The 20,003-nt window shown below is 34.4% G+C and overlaps 1 protein-coding gene across 1 annotated transcript in view; it reads left to right on the forward strand.

Moving 5' to 3' along the window:
• CDH19 (cadherin 19) overlaps positions 1-20,003 on the forward strand; it is a gene marked incomplete at its 3' end in the record, with an annotated part of 93,706 nt that overhangs the window by 42,081 nt on the left and 31,622 nt on the right. The window contains exons 5-8 of the mRNA XM_080821973.1: positions 333-497; positions 7,027-7,208; positions 7,766-8,019; positions 12,262-12,383. Coding sequence (XP_080678099.1) covers positions 333-497; positions 7,027-7,208; positions 7,766-8,019; positions 12,262-12,383 — 723 coding nt within the window. The remainder of the gene's footprint in view (positions 1-332; positions 498-7,026; positions 7,209-7,765; positions 8,020-12,261; positions 12,384-20,003) is intronic.

A 20,003-nucleotide genomic window follows, 5' to 3' on the forward strand; every position in this document is an offset into this window, starting at 1 on the left:
GCACACTAATACTATGTTAGAGAAGATAGCAGAAAATAGTTTGAGGTAGAAATAAGATATTCCTCTTTTCTACCTGCAGATTATATTAACATAGGTATTTTATTAAGGGTCTACTAGTATTCTTAGTATCTGATGACTGTTCTAACCTCCAGGCAGAATTGGTGTTTATTATTATCATTATTATTTTTTCTTCAGGGCAGTGTCTACCGCATTGTAGTGCTTTAAAATGTGTCAAAAGAACGATTATATGATTGAATTCTTAGGAATTTAACTAGGAGGATACCATGGTTAATAATGAAATAATAATTGATGTTTTTATTACATTTTTAAAGGAGTCATAAGAATATCTACTAAAATGGATAGAGAACTGCAAGATGAGTATTGGGTAATTATTCAAGCTAAAGATATGATTGGTCTGCCTGGAGCACTGTCTGGAACAACAAGTGTATTAATTAAACTTTCTGATGTGAATGACAATAAACCTATATTTAAGGAACGTAAGTAGAAAACGTCTTGAATTTTCATTATAACATAATTATGCATATGCTAAATATATGCAGATGTCATCGCATATTAGCACTGGAACAGCACTAGAATTATATAAAATAATTTGTTAATTATTCTGTGTGATTATTCTTATTAGTGTGAAAAGTCAAATACAAATGAAACAGTAATGTGTTTTCTTTTAATTGCTTCTATAACAATTTCCACAAGCTTTATGTCTTAAATTATTATCTTAATGAAATGTCACAGGTGTCACCAGGTTAAGTTCAAGGTGCCTGCAGGGCTGTGTTCCCTTCTCAGGGATCCAGGAGAGAATCCATTTCTTTGGATTTGGTTGTTGGCAAAATCCAGTTCTTTATGTTTGTGGGATTAAGGTCACTGTTTCCTTGATGGCTGTCAGGTGAAGGACACCGTTAGCTCCGGAAGGCGTCTTTCTGGTTCTTGTATATAACTCACGCACCTGAAACATAGCAAAAGGTGTCAGATCCTACACACACTGTCATCTCCCTGACCCACACTTTTGCCTCTTCTTCACTTTTAAGGACTAATGTGATTAGATCAGGCCCACTTGGAGGAACCAATACAATCTCCACATCTCAAGATCAGCTAATTAGCAATATGAATTCCACCTGCAACCTTAATTCCTTTTGTCAATATGTTCCTAGGTTCTGGGGTATTAGAACACGTATATTTTGGGGATTCATTTTTCTACCTACCACAGTAATGATTTGAAATGATAATATTTTTAAATTTTTATTTGTATTCAATATATTAAAACTAAAAACAGAAATAAACACAATTCACCTGTTTTTGTATTCACCTATGATTTATATATACGAAAAAATAAATTTCTAATATTTCACATATAAGAGAGATCATACCGTCTTTTTCTTTTTCTGACTTATTTCACTTAGCATAATGCCCTTAAGGTCCATCCATGTTGTTGCAAATAACAAGATTTCATTCTTTTTTACAGCTAAGTAATATTTGTGTGTGTGTATCATAATTTCTTTATCCATTCATCCACTATTGGACGCTTATGTCGTTTCCATATGTTGGCTATTGTGAATAATAATGCAATGAACATGCAAGTGCAGATATGTTTTCCAATAGGTGTTTTTCTTTTCTTTTTTTTATTTTATTTTTAGATTTTTTAATAAACATATAATGTATTTTTATCCCCAGGGGTACAGGTCTGTGAATTGCCAGGTTTACACATTTCACAGCACTCACCATAGCACATAATTTCCCCAATGTCCATATCCCCACCACCCTCTCCCGTCCCCCCTCCCCCCAGCAACCCTCAGTCTGTTTTTTGAGATTGGGTCTTTTATGGTTTGTCTCCCTCCCGAAGGTGTTTTTCTTTTCTTTGGATGAATACCCAGAAGTAGAATTGCTGGATCAGAAGGTAGTTCTAGATTTAATTTTTCAAAACACCCCCACACCGCTCTCCATAGTGGCTGCACCAATTTACATTTCCACTAACAGTGCACGGGGTTCCCTTTTCTACATGTCCTCACCAACACATTGTTCTTTCTGATCTTTTGAATAATAGCTGTTCTAACAGGTGTGAGGTAATATTTCATTGTGGTTTTGATTTGCTTTTCCCTGATGACTAATGATATAGAGCATTTCTCATGTCCCTATTAGTCACCTGTATGCCTTTTTTGGAAAAATGTCTATTCAAATCTTGTGTCAATTATTAATATTATTATTAGATATTGAGTTCTATGAGTTCCTATGTTTTTTGGATATTAGTCCATTATCAGATATATGATTTGCAAATATTTCTTCCCATTCAGTAAGTTACCTTTTCATTCTTTTGATGGTTTCCTTTGCTGTGCAGAAGCTTTTTAGTTTGATATAGTCCACTCATTTTTTCTTTTGTTACTTTTATTTTTGGTGTCAGGTTAAAAAGATCATCACCAAGATCTAGGTCAAGGAGCTTACTCCCTGTGTTTTCTTCTAAGAGTTTTATGGCTTCAGGTGTTAGTTCAAGTCTTTAATCCATTTGAGTGAATTTTTGTGTATGATGTAAGATAATGGTTCTGTTGCATTATTTTGCATTTGTTTGTCCATTTTTTTTGAACAGCACTTATTAAAGAAACTGACATTTTCCTATTGCATATTTTTGGCTCCTTTGTCATAAATTAATTGACCATATATGTGTGGGTATCTTTTACTTTTGTAGCATGAATAGGCTACAACTGCTCTCATAATTTAAGATATAATACAAGTTAAATCACTTGGTGAGCTTCGGAAGGAATTTCTTGTGAAATTCTTAGGAGAAATTGTTTTTTTCTTTGGACTCCCTCCCCCACCAGAGAATTCTGTCTTAGCTACAGAAATACATTGACAAGCAATTTTAGATATCATGAGCCATTATCATGATAGGAGGAATATATAAGCATGTATCAAAGAGAAAAGTGGAACTCTCTCTCCCTGTTTCTCTCTCTCTCTCCCTCTCTCTCTCACACACACACACCTCTGAGTGATACAGACAAGATTCAGTTCAGCTTATTTGTGCCAGAACCAAAGTTATCAGATTTTCTGACTTTTCAAAAAATATTAGAAATCTGGATGTTTATTTCTGTGCTATTGTCAAATTTTAGATTTTTCAGTTTAATGTGGCCACTTTTTAAAAATAAATATTGTATATATTTAAGGTACACAACATGATGTTTTGCTATCATATACATTGTGAAATCAGTACTACAGTCAAACTAATTAATATATCTATCTCCTCACATTGTTACTTTGTGGGGGGGGGGGTGAGAGCACCTGAGATGTTCTCTCAGAAAATTCCCTATACAATGTAGTATTATGAACGATAGTCACCAAGCTATACACTAGATTTCTAAACTTATTCATCCTACATCATTGCACCTTTGTACCATTTGAGCCATATCTCCTCATTTCTTTATGAGTCAATGAAACAGCTCCTCTTTGGATGGAATTTAGGCAACAAAGCAGCAGTCTGTGTCCTTCATCACCAGGGTATTAAATGCATTATGTATGTGACTATCTCTACAAAGTGTGTGTCCTAGAGACAAGAAGGTGATGTGTAATTAAATCTGAAATACCCAGGATTTCATAAAATGACTGCCACATAATAAATGTAGAAAAATAGTAGGTGAATATATTGAATAACGCTAGTCTATGTTTTATTCCGATGGATGTGAAATAATAATTGAAGACTCTCGAAGGCAGTACCCCCAAGATATGTTTGTTGACACAAAAATGTCCTTGAAGCTTCTGCTGCCATCCTTATTTCTTTTAATTTTTTTGACTTTAACATTGTTTTATATATATATATATATATATACACACATATATATATAAACTTCAGTGTGCGTATATAATTTATAACAATGTGTGAATATAATATATATCTGTGAACATTGATAAACAATCTATAATTATAAATAACAATGTATACATATGTCTATATTGATATATATATCTGAATAAATTAGAATATTTAAAATACTTTCTAAAATTCTTATAGCTACCCAGACCCCACATGTAAGATGACAGCATTACTACTTTCAAACTTGAGTGTGGATGAACATGATTCTAGCACCATGAAGTTGCCTCACTCTTTAAAATAGTTCTTTCTATTTTGTCCCACACCATAATCATGTGAAAATGTGTGTATTGACTGTTCTTCCAGAACAGAAGCATGCTGACCTCCTTACTCTTGTTCAAACTACTTTCCCTTTTATAATCCCATTGTCTTCCTCTCATGTTAAATATTTAATGCATATCTCCTCTGATACGCACACCCTCCCCTCACCTTACAGTCAAGGGTTATCCACTCTGCCTTCTAATTACCATTACCATTCAAACATTCAAACATCTTGTTTTCATCTTAAAAACAAAATAAAATACATTATTGATTCCACTTCCTCATCTAGCTAGTCATGCTTTTTTCTTTTCTTTTAGAGAAAAGAATTTTTACCGTGTTGTCAAACTCATCAACCTGTTCACAGTCTTTCAAAATCTCTGGAGCCCACTCCAGTTCGGTTTTTGCACACTAATTGACCATACTGATCTGGTCAGTTCTATCATGTGCGGCGAAATCCAGTCAATTCTCTGTCCTAATATAGTGTGATTTTTCAGCAGCATCTGATAGGATTACTCTATTCTTATGTACTTTATCTTCTATCTCACCAGGCACTTTTTAATAGTCTTCCTTGCTTTGTCTTCACCTCTGTGTACTGTAAAGTTTGGTGTATTTCTGCTATCAGGCCTTAGGACCTCATTTCTCTTCCTTTTGCCTTCACTCTCTGATGTTCTCATCTGGCCACAAGACTTGAAATTCCATCTCTACGCTGACAACTCCCAGATATATACCTCCAGGATGAACCTCTCCAATGAAGCCCACACGTGGATATCCAACTGTCTACTTGGTGTCTTCATTAAATGTCACATACATTTAAATTTGACATATATTTGAGTTCCTGATCATGCCTGACTCGTCCTCTAAGCCTCTTCTTTTTACAGCTTTTCCCATCTCAATGACTATCAAATCCAAGTTTCACATTGCTGAGGGCAAAATCTCACCCATTCAATGCAAATTCAGTTCAATTCAAACAATCCAGTTGGATTACTCTGGGTCAAAGCTAGGTCAATTCTAATTTCTAACTCAGACTGAAGTGATGATCAATTCTGCACAATTCCTGCTAGTTCCTGATTTTCAGTATTCTGTGCATACACACACACACACACACACAATTTCTCCTGATAATAGAAACCTACTTTGTTTAAAGATTTTGAAGTCAGCTTCCCCTCTGTTCTTTCTCTCATCCAAAACTCAATCCTCTGCGGATCCTGTTGGCTCTACCTTTTAAAAATATCCATAATCTGAACATTTCTCACCAATTTTATTTGCAACCTTGGATCATGCTACCCTCTTAATTTGTCTCCGCTATTGCCATAGACTCACATCTAGTCTCTCTGCTTCCACCTTTGTTCTCTGGTCTACTTCCAACACGACTTTAATGATCTTACTGAAATGCAGATCAGCTCATATCACTTCAATGTCTACCATGTCACTCAGAGAAAAAAGTCACAGGCCTTAATATAACTTCCATTGTCCTAAATAATTTGCCATCATTCAGTCCTTTTCCATTACCTCTTGGAGTTACATACTAGCTTTCTACCCCTTGTTCATGGACAAACCAACACCAGGCAATTGACCTACTCTTTGTCACTGGAAAATTTCAGCCCCTGGTTTTGTGGCCTTTTGGCTTGCTCTTCCTGAAATCCTATTTTCTCAAGTATACATTTTCCCACAATGAAAAAAACCAAACCAAACCAAACAAAACAAACACCTTGAAACAGAGTTAAGCTGTTACTTCCTGAAAATAATAAAAATAATAACTTTTAAGTAACATTTCTCCCATGTTAAAAAGAAAGGACATCTCACAAGGCAGTCTGTGAGGTAACTTGCTATATTCTAAGAAAATAAATAATCTCTTTAAGGAAAATTTTTATTATGTGCTCCTTTTTAAAATTCTACCAAGTTTCTTTTTTTAAAGATTTTATTTATTTGAGAGAGAAAGTGTGGGTGCGAGAGCATGAGTGGGGGGAGGGGCAGAGGCAGAGGGAGGAGCAGGCCCTCCCTGAGCAGGGAGCCCAACATGGGACTCCAGGTGGGGCTCAGTCCCAGGACCCTGAGATCAGGACCTGACCCACATTCAAACACTGAAACTAAATGAGCCATCCAGGCCGCCAAATTTCATTCTTTAGAATATTGATATATATGATTATTCCCACATTTTACCATAAACCACAAATAATAATTTACAAATGGCTAACTTTTTATCAGTTTTAGGCAAGTTACTTCTGAAAAATAAAAGAAGCAGAGCTTGTTTATTTTTATTTACATCTATGTGTTTCAAATATAACTTCCATTGTTTTCACGTGGCCAAAACAGTGGGGTCATCTGACTCCATCATGGTTTTCCTGCTTTGTTCACTCACTAACTCCTATGGATCCTTTCCCCTCCCCCTCATTTCCACTATGGCTCCTGCACTCAGCTCAGAATCTAAAAATCAAACTGTTACACTTAAAACTCACTTATTTGCTTTATTCTCTCTCATCTCTAATCCACATTTACATTTACTAGTAACTTTAGATTTAAGAGATTGCTTAAGTGAAACTGAAAATTATTTTTATCAAATTTAATTGGGATGGTTGGAGTATATAATAAAAAAAATCCAACAATATCAACAAAGTATACAGATGAATAAGAATTTGGAAATTATATTTATTGGTGCTAAGACTCACTAAATTATATTTGAGAGACATTAATAGATGCTCAGCTAGGATATTAGGGAAATACAAAATACAGATTACAAAAATAAAGAAGTAATAGACAGATACTGATTTAGAAGAAGTAACTGGTAGAAAGTAAGAGTATGGGTTTTCCCATAGTCCACAAAAAAAAGGGTGCTAAAATTGGGAATTTCTTATGTTTATTATTTATATGAAATATCTTGAATTTTGTTTTTAAAGGTTTATACCGCTTGACTGTTTCTGAATCTGCACCTGCTGGGACTTCAATAGGAAAAATCATGGCATATGATAATGACATTGGAGAGAATGCAGAAATGGATTACAGCATTGAAGATGATTCACAAACATTTGACATAATTACTAATAATAAGACGCAAGAAGGAATAGTTATATTAAAAAAGGTAGATATATTTACCATATTTACTTTGCAGAAGAATACAAAATCAAATCAGAAATGTGTATAATTATTTTGTTTAGCCAGTTAGTTATTGCTTCATTAAGTAATTGAAATGAGAACCTGTGATTTATGACTTAGGAAGCAGAGGAACTTAGAAATTAGACAGAATTATTACAGAGTCTCAAATTATTTGTAGAACAGTTTTTTTTTTTTATTTTATTATGTTTTTAAAGATTTTTAGAGGACATTTTGGAAAGATCTTAAAAGAAATTAATTCTCAGTTCCATAGGATATTTATGCCCAGAGAAGTATAATTTTAATCCTAAAAAATGTCGTTACTATTCCAAAACATTTTATAACAGAAATAAATTACAAAGCACTTACAGGGATTTGCTCTGCAGCTGCTTAATGATAATACCAGAGGGATCCAACCAAGTCCATAAGAAGCGAAACCTGACTGAAAAGCGACTGAGACTTAATAACCCGAACTTTTTTTTTTTCTAAATAGTGCCTTGGGTTACTGAAGCCGTTTCTTCTTTTGTATATTGTATTTCTTTGTAGAGGGTGGATTTTGAGCAGCAGAACCAATATCGTTTTAGAGCAAATGTTAAAAACCGCCACGTTGATGAGAAGCTCGTGGAACACCATGTTGAAGCTTCCACCACTTTTATTAGGGTCCAGGTGGAAGATGAAGACGAGCCTCCTGTTTTCCTGGTCCCATATTACCTGTTTGAAATCTTCGAAGAAAGCCCACTTGGATCATTTGTAGGCGTGGTGTCTGCCATAGATCCAGATCAGAGGAAGTCACCTGTCAGGTATGTTTGGAAAGCCAGCTTCGTATTATTCAATGAGTGCATACAAATTCGCCTGAAAATATAATTTCACAGAAGTGTAATAAAGATAAATCTGTATTCCTCTATATGGTACTTACTAAATTTGCAACAACTTAAACCAGTTAAAACAGGAAACTCACTATTGATAAAGCTGTAGCGAAATAAGCAATTGCTGTTGAAAGAGAAATAGGCAATCGCCAGCCAAAATTCAGTGAAATCAACTCTACTAGTTTGGGTTAAGTAGTGAGGGAAAAGAAACCATTGATTACGCCAAGTCAGGAGCAAAGCTGACTGAAGTGTGGTGAAGCTCACCAAAATTAAATACTACTTGATAGTCAAAAATTGAGAAAGCTTTCACACAATACCACTTAAGAAATAGAAATGAAGTAAGTTCAGTCAGCTAGAAATAAGTACGTTTCTGTGTTGCAATTAAACAATACTTATCACTTATTAATCTAGTCTGTTATTTTCAGGTACTATATTTTCTTTTCTTTTTTTTCCAGTATTTGACTGTAGACCTGGTGAGACATAAAAACAAAACCTGCTACATGTTTCCTTCCACCTCCTTCCCTTACTCTCCTGTGCTCCACACTTCAGAGTTCCGAGAATTTTACTAACTTCCATGTATTTATTAAGATGATGGCTGTTGCTTTGCACTTTGTACAGGGAATGATACAAAGAAGCTTCTTTAAATTTTTGAGACAGAAGAATGATCCCACTTTTCCAATGTAATTCCTAATCATAAAACACTGCCTTCTCACATGTAGATGTAGTTATATCTAGTAATAGTACTTCTCATAATAAATGTAAGTACATGTGTGGTATTATATGTATATAATTATAATCCAGTAAATGAATTATTTAGATTTTTTAAACTAGTCTATATATTCACCTATGTATTGTTCTTTTGAGAATACTAAAGAATACATAATTCTAAAAAAATGCTTTAAGGATTAAGATGTTTATTATATTATCATTTATAACAATTAAGTGTTAGAAACAATTTAAATATCTAATCATAGTGGCATAATTAAGGTCATAGATGATCAGTGCTTGACAGTGATATCTATGAATATAGCTAAAAATATGGTGTGATTTAAAAATAATACAAAATTACTTGACTTGTAAGTTTACTATAAGTAAAATATTCCTCTCTATGAGTCAAATAAGTGAGCCACGCCCAAATATTAACTGGGGTTATGTGTTTTATATTATCACTATTGGTGGTTACTTACTTTCTTTCCCTTCTTTATTTTTTAAAAAGATTTTATTTATTAGGGAGAGAGAGAGCACAAACTGGCATGGGAGGAAGGGCAGAGGGAGAGGTGGTGGGAGAAGCAGGCTCCCCCGTGAGGAAGGAGCCTGATTTGGGGCCCAGTCTCAGGACCCTGGGATCATGACCTGAGTAGAAGGCAGATGATTAACTGACTGAGCCACCCAGGCGCCCCTACTTTATTTTCTACCAAGAATATTTTAGCTAACAATTTTTACATTTAGACTGAAATTAATTACGTTAAAATGTTTTGTTAGTGCTTATCAAAACAATATTTTTAAATGTCTTATATGGACATTGTTTCATTTAGAGTTGCCTTTTCATTAAGACTGCTTTTCATATGTTTGTTAGGATGAAAATAGCTACTTGAACATATTCTAGTAGATACACCCGCCCCAGGTTTGTTTGTTTGTTTGTTTTTGTTTTGTTTTGTTTTGTTTTGGAAGCAAAACATCTTAAAAAAATGTTTGAAATCAAATGCTAAATGATTTCAATTTGAGTTTTAATGTGGTACATCTTCCTTAATACTCATTACAAGGCAAAAACATATGGAAACCAAAGGAAAATAAAGGGCATTTTACTTTGCCTTCAGGGATATTCCCTGTTTGGGGGAAATAAATTAGCACATAGTAGACAAATTACCTTATACGTAATTCAGATAACTCACATTACTTAGTTTTTCCTTCCATGTAAGAATTATCTGGTATTTCTCTGAAGTGAGGAGATTCTCAGGCTTAGTTTCAGTGAGTCTTCGGTGAGATAAACCAGCTTAACAAATTATTCTTGCCATTGATGTCACTGTTAAGTGCAGAAAAGCATGAGAAAATATGCTTTGGTACGAATTATAAACTTTGTGGTAAATATTTAAGAAAAATGGGGTGCAGGTATGAAGAAAGAATGCAATAATTAGACCTGAAATTGATCAATCTTTAGCAAAACAACCAAAGGGAGGGGGGAAGAATGGACAAAAATTAACATTATCAGAAATGAAAGAAGGAACATAAATTTTAATCCTATACACATTAAACAATATTGTAGGGAAATACTATGAAGGACTCCAAGCCAATGAATTCAGACCAATTCCTTGAAGTTCTGTCAAGGAAACTACCAACATTCATATAAAAAGATAAGTAACCTGAGTAGTCATGTGTGTGAGAAACAGGGAGAGCTTTGTGGGTATTCAGGAATGTCAGGAGTGTTCTCCTGTGGGAGAGGCTGTCTTTAAACATCTTTCATCTGTGTTCTAATGGAAGCACTTAAAAATCCTTGAAACACCCAGTGGATCTGCAGCCTACTTGGAAAAATCCAGCTTTTGTAAATGGGCTGGCTTTAACGCGTCTCAGTCGCTTTGTCTGTGAAGTGGGAACAGAGCTTGTGTAGAGGCACGCGAGGATTAAGAACAAGAGGCACAGGCATCTGGAGGAGCATGGGTGTAGAACATTTGTTTGTCATTCAGGCAAGAGCTGTTGGCAACGGGAAACAGTGCCACAGTCACATGGTATTCATTCAGCATTTCTGTAGGAATGAAGAGGTCCATAAAAAGGAATTCGACAATGAACCAAACATCATAACTTCACATTTTAAGCTTTTTAGCTCAGGCTCTTTCTAAAATGTGTTGCACATATCTTTCCTAATGGGGTGTATTGACTATTACTTAAAATGTTACTGATGATGAAGTCATGATTTTTAAAAACTTTTATTTGAAAATTATGTCAAACATTTGATTGGCTTTATTTGGAATGGTTTATTATAGAAACAGGATATTCTAGATGTTCAATACAAAATATTAACTGTTAAACTATTATTGCTCTCCGTCAACAAATCTCTTAAGTAGGAAATGTGACCATTTGTGGATATGTCAGTAAATTGCTTATAAAGTTTTAAAATGGAGTAGAGGTAAAACTAAATTCCTTAAAGGTTAATTCTCTGCAATTTCTATTTTAATTCTCCCCTGAACACCAGTCTACAAATCAGTGTGATATTTTTAGAGACCTGTCAATTCAAGATTAAAATATTCTCATCTCTTGCCATATAATTATGGCAAACCTCATTGATGTCTCATCAAAGTCTTCAGGAATATACGTGCAATGGAAAGTCATCATTGAACCCAAGTTATTACTCTTCTTTAATTTTTATTATTAATCATTTGCAAGCAGATAAGACATGCTGAGTACTTCAAAGGCTCCTTTCATTGTGGAGTTTGAGATCATTTTCCAGGCTTTTGCATGAGGGAATTCTATTATCTGGCTTCTTTCCATGAATGCTCTAACATCATATTCCATCTAATATCATTACTTTCGGGGGATGCACACACACACACACATACACACACACACACACACACATCTCATTTTTATCAAATATTATCAAAAAGTTTTCTTTAAACAAATAAAATCAAACATTTCTCATATATCAGCAATCAGGTAATTATAGTATAACCGCACAGGGTTAGCAGCATCAATATGGTCTAGGAAAGAGACTCAGCAGTTTAGAGTGAGGATATGCTTTGTGTTACTTCAAAGGGAAAAAAAAAAAAAAGTTAACAGGCAGTAATTTTTACCACTAGTTATTTGTGCTTCTCTTAATTTTGCAAATGACGTTGTACCATTTCTTTTTAGCTAAATCATTCACTTATTCAAAGTTTGTTTTGGGATTGAGAATGAATTACATGCGTTTGGATTTGGGATGCATCAGTTTAAATCTGAGACCATTTTTGCGTAGTTTTTTTTTTCTTTTTAATCCTCACTGAGTTGAATCTTAAATATATGCATGCACCTTTCTAAAAAAATGTTCAGCATTACATTTGCTATATGGAGCATGCATTTTAATTTGTCTAATTGCCTCTAAAATGTTTTACATATCACAATTATACAGATAAAATAATAAAATTAAGTGAAACTTTTTTTTTTCTGTGTGTATGTGTGTGTATGTATGTGTATGTGTGTGTGCAGGTATTCTATGACCAGAAGCAAAGTGTTCAGTATTGATGACAATGGCACAATCGTCACAACTAATCCTCTTGATCGAGAGATTAGTGCTTGGTACAACCTAAGTATTACAGCCACAGAAAAATGTAAGTACTCATTTAGGACCACACATTGGTTCAGCATATATTTAAACCATTCAATAATCTCCAAACGTAGGGGAAGAAGCTAGCTTAAAATTTGTTGGAATTGGAGTTAAATGATATGTATGTCAATTCATGTATGTGTATTTTATTTTATTATTTTATAAACCAATGTCTGTTCATTCCTATTAGATCTTATTTATACACTTACCACTAAACATTTTAAGACTTTTTATTGTGACAAATTAAACAAATTTTGCAAGATTTTTTAACTGAGGTATATTTAATAGATATTCTCTATGGGTTCTCATTTAAGTTATGATTTTAATGAAAAAAGAAAGTCTTATATACATTACCTCCCCAAAAAATTGACCCTTAAAAAATACATATAGGTGGAAAGGAATTATAATACTTATTTCATAGGAATCTGTCCCTTAGAGAAATTTTTTTTAATTTAGAGAAATGTTTAATTAATGTTATACATTCTTTTACTGCCATCCAAGGGATAGTAAACCTAATGAGTGAGAATTAAAATTTTAAATTTAAAGTAATTTAAAATTGACTAGTAATATCATACCATTTAACCATGATCGGTTTAGACTGACTGTATTAGTTCACGAGAGGACTATTCTAGAAATAAAACACAGAATGCCTGTGCCTTGTTCTATTTCTGGAACAACATGTTAACTATAATCTTGGACATTAGGGACAGGACAACACTCCGGCACAGCCTTTTAAAACTTTAGGCACTTAAAAATAATCACATTTCAATGAAATTATGGGAAAGAATATGAAGGATTCAAACAACAAATATCCATTGGTAAATCACAGTCAGACATTTTCAAATTAAGCTAATAGTGGAAGCTGTGCTAATGGTCACTTCTTCAGTAATCAGTGGGGACCAGTTGTTGTGTGTTTTTATTTTTTTTTTATTTTTTTATTTTGGTTTTTGTTTCAGAGATAGGCAGGTGATTCCATTTTCAGGTTGTAAAAAGTAGATAAAATCATCCTAATTTACTACTTGGATAGTGTCTCCAAAATTATCAATCGATTTGGTATGAAGTCAACCATATTAATTAATTTGATCTCGAAGGAATAGGTATAACACAATATAAAAGCTTATCAGGATCATCCCCTTTATTTAATTGATAGTTATAGTTCAGTAGATAATTAAATTTGTAAATATGAAATATTCTAGAATGCATCCTTTATAACTGATTTTGTGTAAATTTTAATAATCTTGTTTACTTTTCCAGCTTTTTTTTAAACCTGTATAAATATATCTTATTCCTTAGTATTGAGTGGTGGCTGGGGATATGGTAGACTGGAAAGCATCTCTTGCATATTTTTTTTGGTCATGCCTTGAATACCTCTATGGAAACATTGCAGGGGGTCTAAGTCTGGGTTTGAATTTTCCATTTAACTTACCAACAAAGACTGAGGAGGAACGTTACAGGGAATAAACGCTTGCTGCAACAGAAGAATGCCAAGGCTCTCGGTGTCAGAAAACACAAAGATGCTTATTCTAAAAGCAAAAAGCTTTTATTCATTGGGTTTTCTGAGAACAAATTATTTATAGTATCACTATTTACAAACCTGTTGAGAGAAAGGAATTCAAATCAGTTCAAGGGAAGGGTGGACATCTTTGAAAATGGGTTTCTCTATAAAATGTTTTTTCAGCTATTACAAAAGCATGTTTAATAAATGCATATAAACATTTTTATATTCATTTTATATACATATGTAAGTTTACTTTATGTACAAGGGGGATTTTTTGTAAGAATATATCATTTACTTTTTGTTAAATTAGAAAGGCTACAATATGCATTATTAGAGAGCAAAATCTTTAAAATGTATTATGTGTATTCTGAGACAAAAAAACTAATATTTTATGAATGAATACAAAAAAGGATGAATGATTGATTAATAGGAAGAGTTTGTAAAATAAGCCAGTTATACCCAAATCCCATTAATTACATGATTACTTTTTATCAAAAAGATGTCATGGAGATCTCTGGAGAGACATTGCTTGAAGTATCTTTGTGTTGCCCCGCCCTCTTTTTTTTTTTTTAAATTTTTTTTTTTTTATTTGACAGAGAGAGAAATCACAAGTAGGCAGAGAGGCAGGCAGATAGGAAGGGAGAAGCAGGCTCCCTGCTGAGCAGAGAGCCCGATGTGGGGCTCGATCCCAGGACCCTGGGATCAGGACCTGAGCTGAAGGCAGAGGCTTAACCCACTGAGCCACCCAGGCGCCCCACCCCCGCCCTCTTTTTAATACAGTGGAGGTAAATGTAGTATCACAAAATGAAATAAAAACAGTCACACAAATCTCTGGGTTCCAAGATAGCTGCTATCCCCCAAAATTATTAATTTGACATAGGTATGTATATTTGCATATATACTACAAAATGCATTATCTAATCAATTTAATTATCTCACTACATGCTGTGTTCAGAGGTGATACCCAAAGAGTCAGTGAGACTTGAGTTCTTACTGAACTATTGCTCCTCAACAGTTTCACCTTATTAAGGAAAACAGTGGCTCCAAGTGTTCTTTGTAACGTGTTTATGTATGTGAGTGGGTGTGCGAGCATATGGTATTCAGGAAATAGAACTGTTTCAATTCGTAGTTTACAATATTACTTATTATATAAACTTGCACTAAAGACCATAGATATTATAATGGTTTATATATTAAGGAAAATAAAAATAAAACAATGGCAATAAAAACTGGGTACCTTTTGTGATTCACAAGGAAAAAAACTCTACCTTTGTCAATTCTTGTATGTTTAGGTATTTGTTTATAAAATACATATTTTACAAGGTGTTGTGAGTATTATTGAGTTTTGAGGAATTATATTTTATTAAATAGATACTTGTATTGCAAATAAATATATATATGGTTAAAAAAGGTATATATCTGCATGTATACTTTGTGTAATATTCTACAGTTAGCAGCATTTTTATAGGTCTTAATAATAATGTGAAGCAAACATTATTCCTGTTTCAGAGAAGATGAATCTGAAACTTACACGGTTTATTTGCCCAGCTTCTAAATAATGAAGCGACAGATTGATCACAACTATATCTGATTCTAAAGCCCATCTTAATCCTATGCCATGCTATGCCACACTGTTTCTTACTGAGAATGTGAGAAATTATACTTGCTTTCTATTTTTACTCTTTTTAAAAATTTTGTTCCATTTTATTTTTTTCAGTGTTCCACAATTCATTGTTTATGCGCCACACCCCATGCTCCACGCAATGTGTGCCCTCCATAATACCCACCACAAGGCTCGCCCAAACCCCCACCACCCTCCCCTCCAAAACCCTCAGTTTGTTTCTCAGAGTCCACAGTCTCTCATGGTTTGTCTCCCCCTCCAGTTTCCCCCAACTCACTTCTCCTCTCCATCTCCAAATGTCTTCCGCGTTATTCCTTATGCTCCACAAGTAAGTGAAACCATATGATAATTGACTCTCTTTGCTTGACTTATTTCACTCAGCAGAATCTCTTCTAATCCCATCCATATTGATACAAAAGTTGGGTATTCATCCTTCATGATGGAGGCATAATACTCCATTGTATATACGGACCACATCTTCTTTATCCATTCATCTGCTGAAGGGCATCTTGGCTCTTTCCACAGTTTGGCAAATGTGGCCATTGCTGCTATGAACATTGGGGTACAGATGGCCCTTCTTTTCACTACATCTGTATCTGTGGGGTAAATACCCAGTAGTACAATTGCGGGATCATAGGGTAGCTCTATTTTTTAATTTCTTAAGGAATCTCCACACTGTTTTCCAAAGTGGCTGCACCAACTTGCATTCCCACCAGCAGTGTAAGAGGGTCCCCCTTTGTCCACATCCTCTCCAACACTTGTTGTTTACTGTCTTATTAATTTTGGCATTTCTAACTGGTGTAAGATGGTATCTCAATGTGGTTTTGACTTGAATCTACCTGATGGTTAATGATGATGAACATTTTTTTCATGTGTCTGTTAGCCGTTTGTATGTCTCCTTTGGAGAAGTGTCTGTTCATGTCTTCTGCCCATTTTTTGACGTGATTATCTGTTTTGTGTGTGTTGTGTTTGAGGAGTTCTTTATAGATCTTGGATATCAGCCCTTTGTCTGTACTGTCATTTGTGAATATCTTCTCCCATTCTGTGGGTTGCCTCTTTGTTTTGTTGACTGTTTCCTTTGCTGTGCAGAAGATTTTGATCTTGATGAAGTCCCAAAAGTTCATTTTCACTTTTGTTTCCTTTGCCTTTGGAGACATATCTTGAAAAAAGTTGCTGTGGCCCATGTCGAAGAGGTTACTGCCTATGTTCTCCTCTAGGATTTTGATAGATTACTGCCTCACGTTGAGGTCTTTTCTCCATTTTGAGTTTATCTTTGTGTATGGTGTAAGAGAATGGTAGAGTTTCATTCTTCTACACATAGCTGTCCAATTTTTTCCAGCACCAATTATTGAAGAGACTGTCTTTTTCCCACTGTATATTTTTTCCTGCTTTGTTGAAGATTATTTTACCATAGAGTTGCGGGTCCATATCTGAGATCTCTAATCTGTTCCACTGGTCTATGTGTCTGTTGTTGTGTCAGTACCATACTGTCTTGGTGATCACAGCTTTGTAGTAAAGCTTGAAATCAGGCAACATGAAGCCCCTAGTTTTGTTTTTCTTTTTCAACATTTCCTTAGCAATTCCTGGTCTCTTCTGGCTCCATACACATTTTAGGATTGTTTGTTTCAGCTCTTTGAAAAATGCTGGTGGAATTTTGATTAGGATGACATTGAAAACATAGATGGCTCTAGGCAGTATAGACATTTTAACAATGCTTATTCTTCCAATCCATGAGCATGGAATTGTCTTCCATCTTTTTGCATCTTCTTCAATTTCTTTCATGAGTGTTCTGTAGTTCCTCAAGTACAGATCCTTTACCTCTTTGGTTGGGTTTATTCCCAGGTATCTTATGGTTCTTGTGCTGTAGTGAGTGGAATCGATTCTCTAATTTTCCTTTCTATATTTTCATTGTTAGTGTATAAGAAAGCAACTGATTTCTATATATTGATTTTGTATTCTGCCACATTACTGACTTGCTGTATGAGTTCTAGTAGTTTGAGGGTAGAGTATTTTGGGTTTTCCATATAAAGTATCATGTCATCTTCAGAAAAAGCATTTGACAAGATACAGCATCTGTTCCTGATTAAAACGATTCAAAGTATATGGATAGAGGGAACATTCCTCAACTTCATGAAATCTGTCTATGAAAAACCCACAGCAAATATCATCCTCAGTGGGGAAAAACTGACAGCCTTTCCTTTGAGATCAGGAACACGACAAGGATGTCCACTCTCTCCACTGTTGTTCAGCACAGTACTAGAAATCCTAGCAACAGCAATCAGACAACAAAAAGAAATAAAAGGTGTTCAAATTGGCAAAGAAGTCAAACTCTCTTCTATTTTTAGTCTTAAAAAATAAGGTTTAATTACAAAGTTATTTTATTTAGTGACTCGTAAGGTTTAAATCAGTTCATGTTGTATGACCTCCTCAGGGCCAAACAGTTGATAATCTCTCTAAGTATGTTAGCTAAATTCCCCTCTGATACATGTCCTGACTGTGTTCTGAGGTGAGCTCATGGCATTCGCTGCTGTTGCTTCATCCATATTCATTTGTTGATGAAAGCATGTGTGGCAGGTGATGTTATAGTCATTGAAGAGGAGTTTGGGAGATGATTACTTTTTTGAATAGACTTTGAAGAACAGTGTCTTATTGTGCAAAATTATGTTAAAACCATGTTTTTTGGGGGGGCACCTGGGTGGCTCAGTCGGTTAAGCATCTGACCTGTGATTTTGGCTTAGGTCATAATCTCATAGGTCATGGAATCGAGCCCTGACTGGAACTCACACTCAGTGGGGAGTTTGCTCAAAATTCTGTCCCTCTGCATCTTCCCCCACACATATGTGCACGCCTGTGGATGTGCACATGCATGCACTCTCTCTCTCCCTCTCTAATAAATAAAAATCTTTTAAAAAGACATGTTTTTTAAAATAAATTTTCTCTTGAAACATTAAAGCCAGAACATATTTTTATTATAATAATTGTTTTATATTGGAAGATAGCAAAATAAAACACATTTAAACATTTAGAAACAATAAGTTAGGGTCGCCTGGGTGGTATAGTCAGTTGAGTATCTGGCTCCAGGTTTTTGGCTCAGGTCATGATCTCAAGGTCCGGGAATCCAGCCCCGCATGGAGTTCCTCATTCAGCGGGGATTCTGCTAGAGATCTCTCTCTCTCACTCCCTCTGCCACCCACCACTGGCCCGTGCTCACATGTGCGCTCTCTCATTCTCTCCCAAATAAATAAGTCTTTAAAATAATAATAATAATTTATAAATAAAAGAAGATTAAAAATGCAGTCAAGGAAAACAAACTTATACATGCCTATGAAAGGTGCATGGAATATAAACTGAATACATTTATTTTACACAGAATTTAATACTTAGAAGTTAATCACTGTTTCAGAAAGAAGTGATTAGAACTGTTATCAAGTACAAGAATTATACGGTTCATGCTGTTCTGCTCCTGGCATTTTAAATCAGTTTTCTTAGAATAAAAAATAATACTTTTAGATAAAAAATGATATTCCCACTGTTATTTTTATTATAAAGCTGGAAAGTTACAGCATTGGGAATGAAATTCCAAAGTAAAATATAACTAGATAAACATTTTCAGAAAGCTACAAAATTAGTGTATATTTAACTCATCTTTGAAGACTTTTTGAATTTTTTTGTTTCATTTTAAGAAAAATTTGTTTGAAGAAACTTTTGTAACACCAAGTAACCAATTTTCATGTACTTTTACTCTCTATGAATTTTTTTTCTTATTCGACATCATTGAACTAATTTTAGAACAGTTTTGGAGAAAATATTTGTATGTGCCAATTTCTTATTAATGTGGTATCAATATCAAAAATAATTGTTTGAGGGATGCCTGGGTGGCTCAGTTGGTTAAGCATCTGGCTCTAGGTTTTGGGTCAGGTTATGATCCCAGGGTTGTGGGATCAAGCCCCAAGTTGGGCTTCGTGCTCAGCAGCAAGTCTGCTTGGGTATCTCTCCTTCTGCCCCTCTCCCGGCTCACGCTCTCTCTTTCTCTCTCCCTAAAATAAACAAACAGATCTTTAAAAAAATAATTTTTTGACCATAGAAGTTTCAGTAGCAATATGGACAAACAATCTGAATGGTATAAAACTGGGAATCACACAAATTATTACAAACATTTGCTGCACAAGGTGAATAACTTGAAATTTACGGTGGAACAGTTGTGCTGATTATAGGAAAGAGATGTTCCATTTTAACATGTGTCTCCCCAGGAAATAAAGTTCATTGTACTCAGTATCTTTCCTGGAAACCTTCCCAAATTAAGCACCAACCTATTTATCAGCATGCGACCTAAGTGAATAAAGCTACTAACTACTTTTAAATGAAGCTGTGAAACATACGTATGTTTTATACAGCCATAAAAATTTTAATTTAAACTTAAATCTAAATAGAATTTCCAGGTTAGAAAATATAAAAACTTTAAATAAATTTCTTATTCTTTTTTTTTAATTATTTGTGTGTGCAAT

The sequence above is a fragment of the Martes martes genome, assembly GCF_963455335.1.
Source record: "Martes martes genome assembly, chromosome: 13".
NCBI classification, from domain to species: domain Eukaryota; kingdom Metazoa; phylum Chordata; class Mammalia; order Carnivora; family Mustelidae; genus Martes; species Martes martes.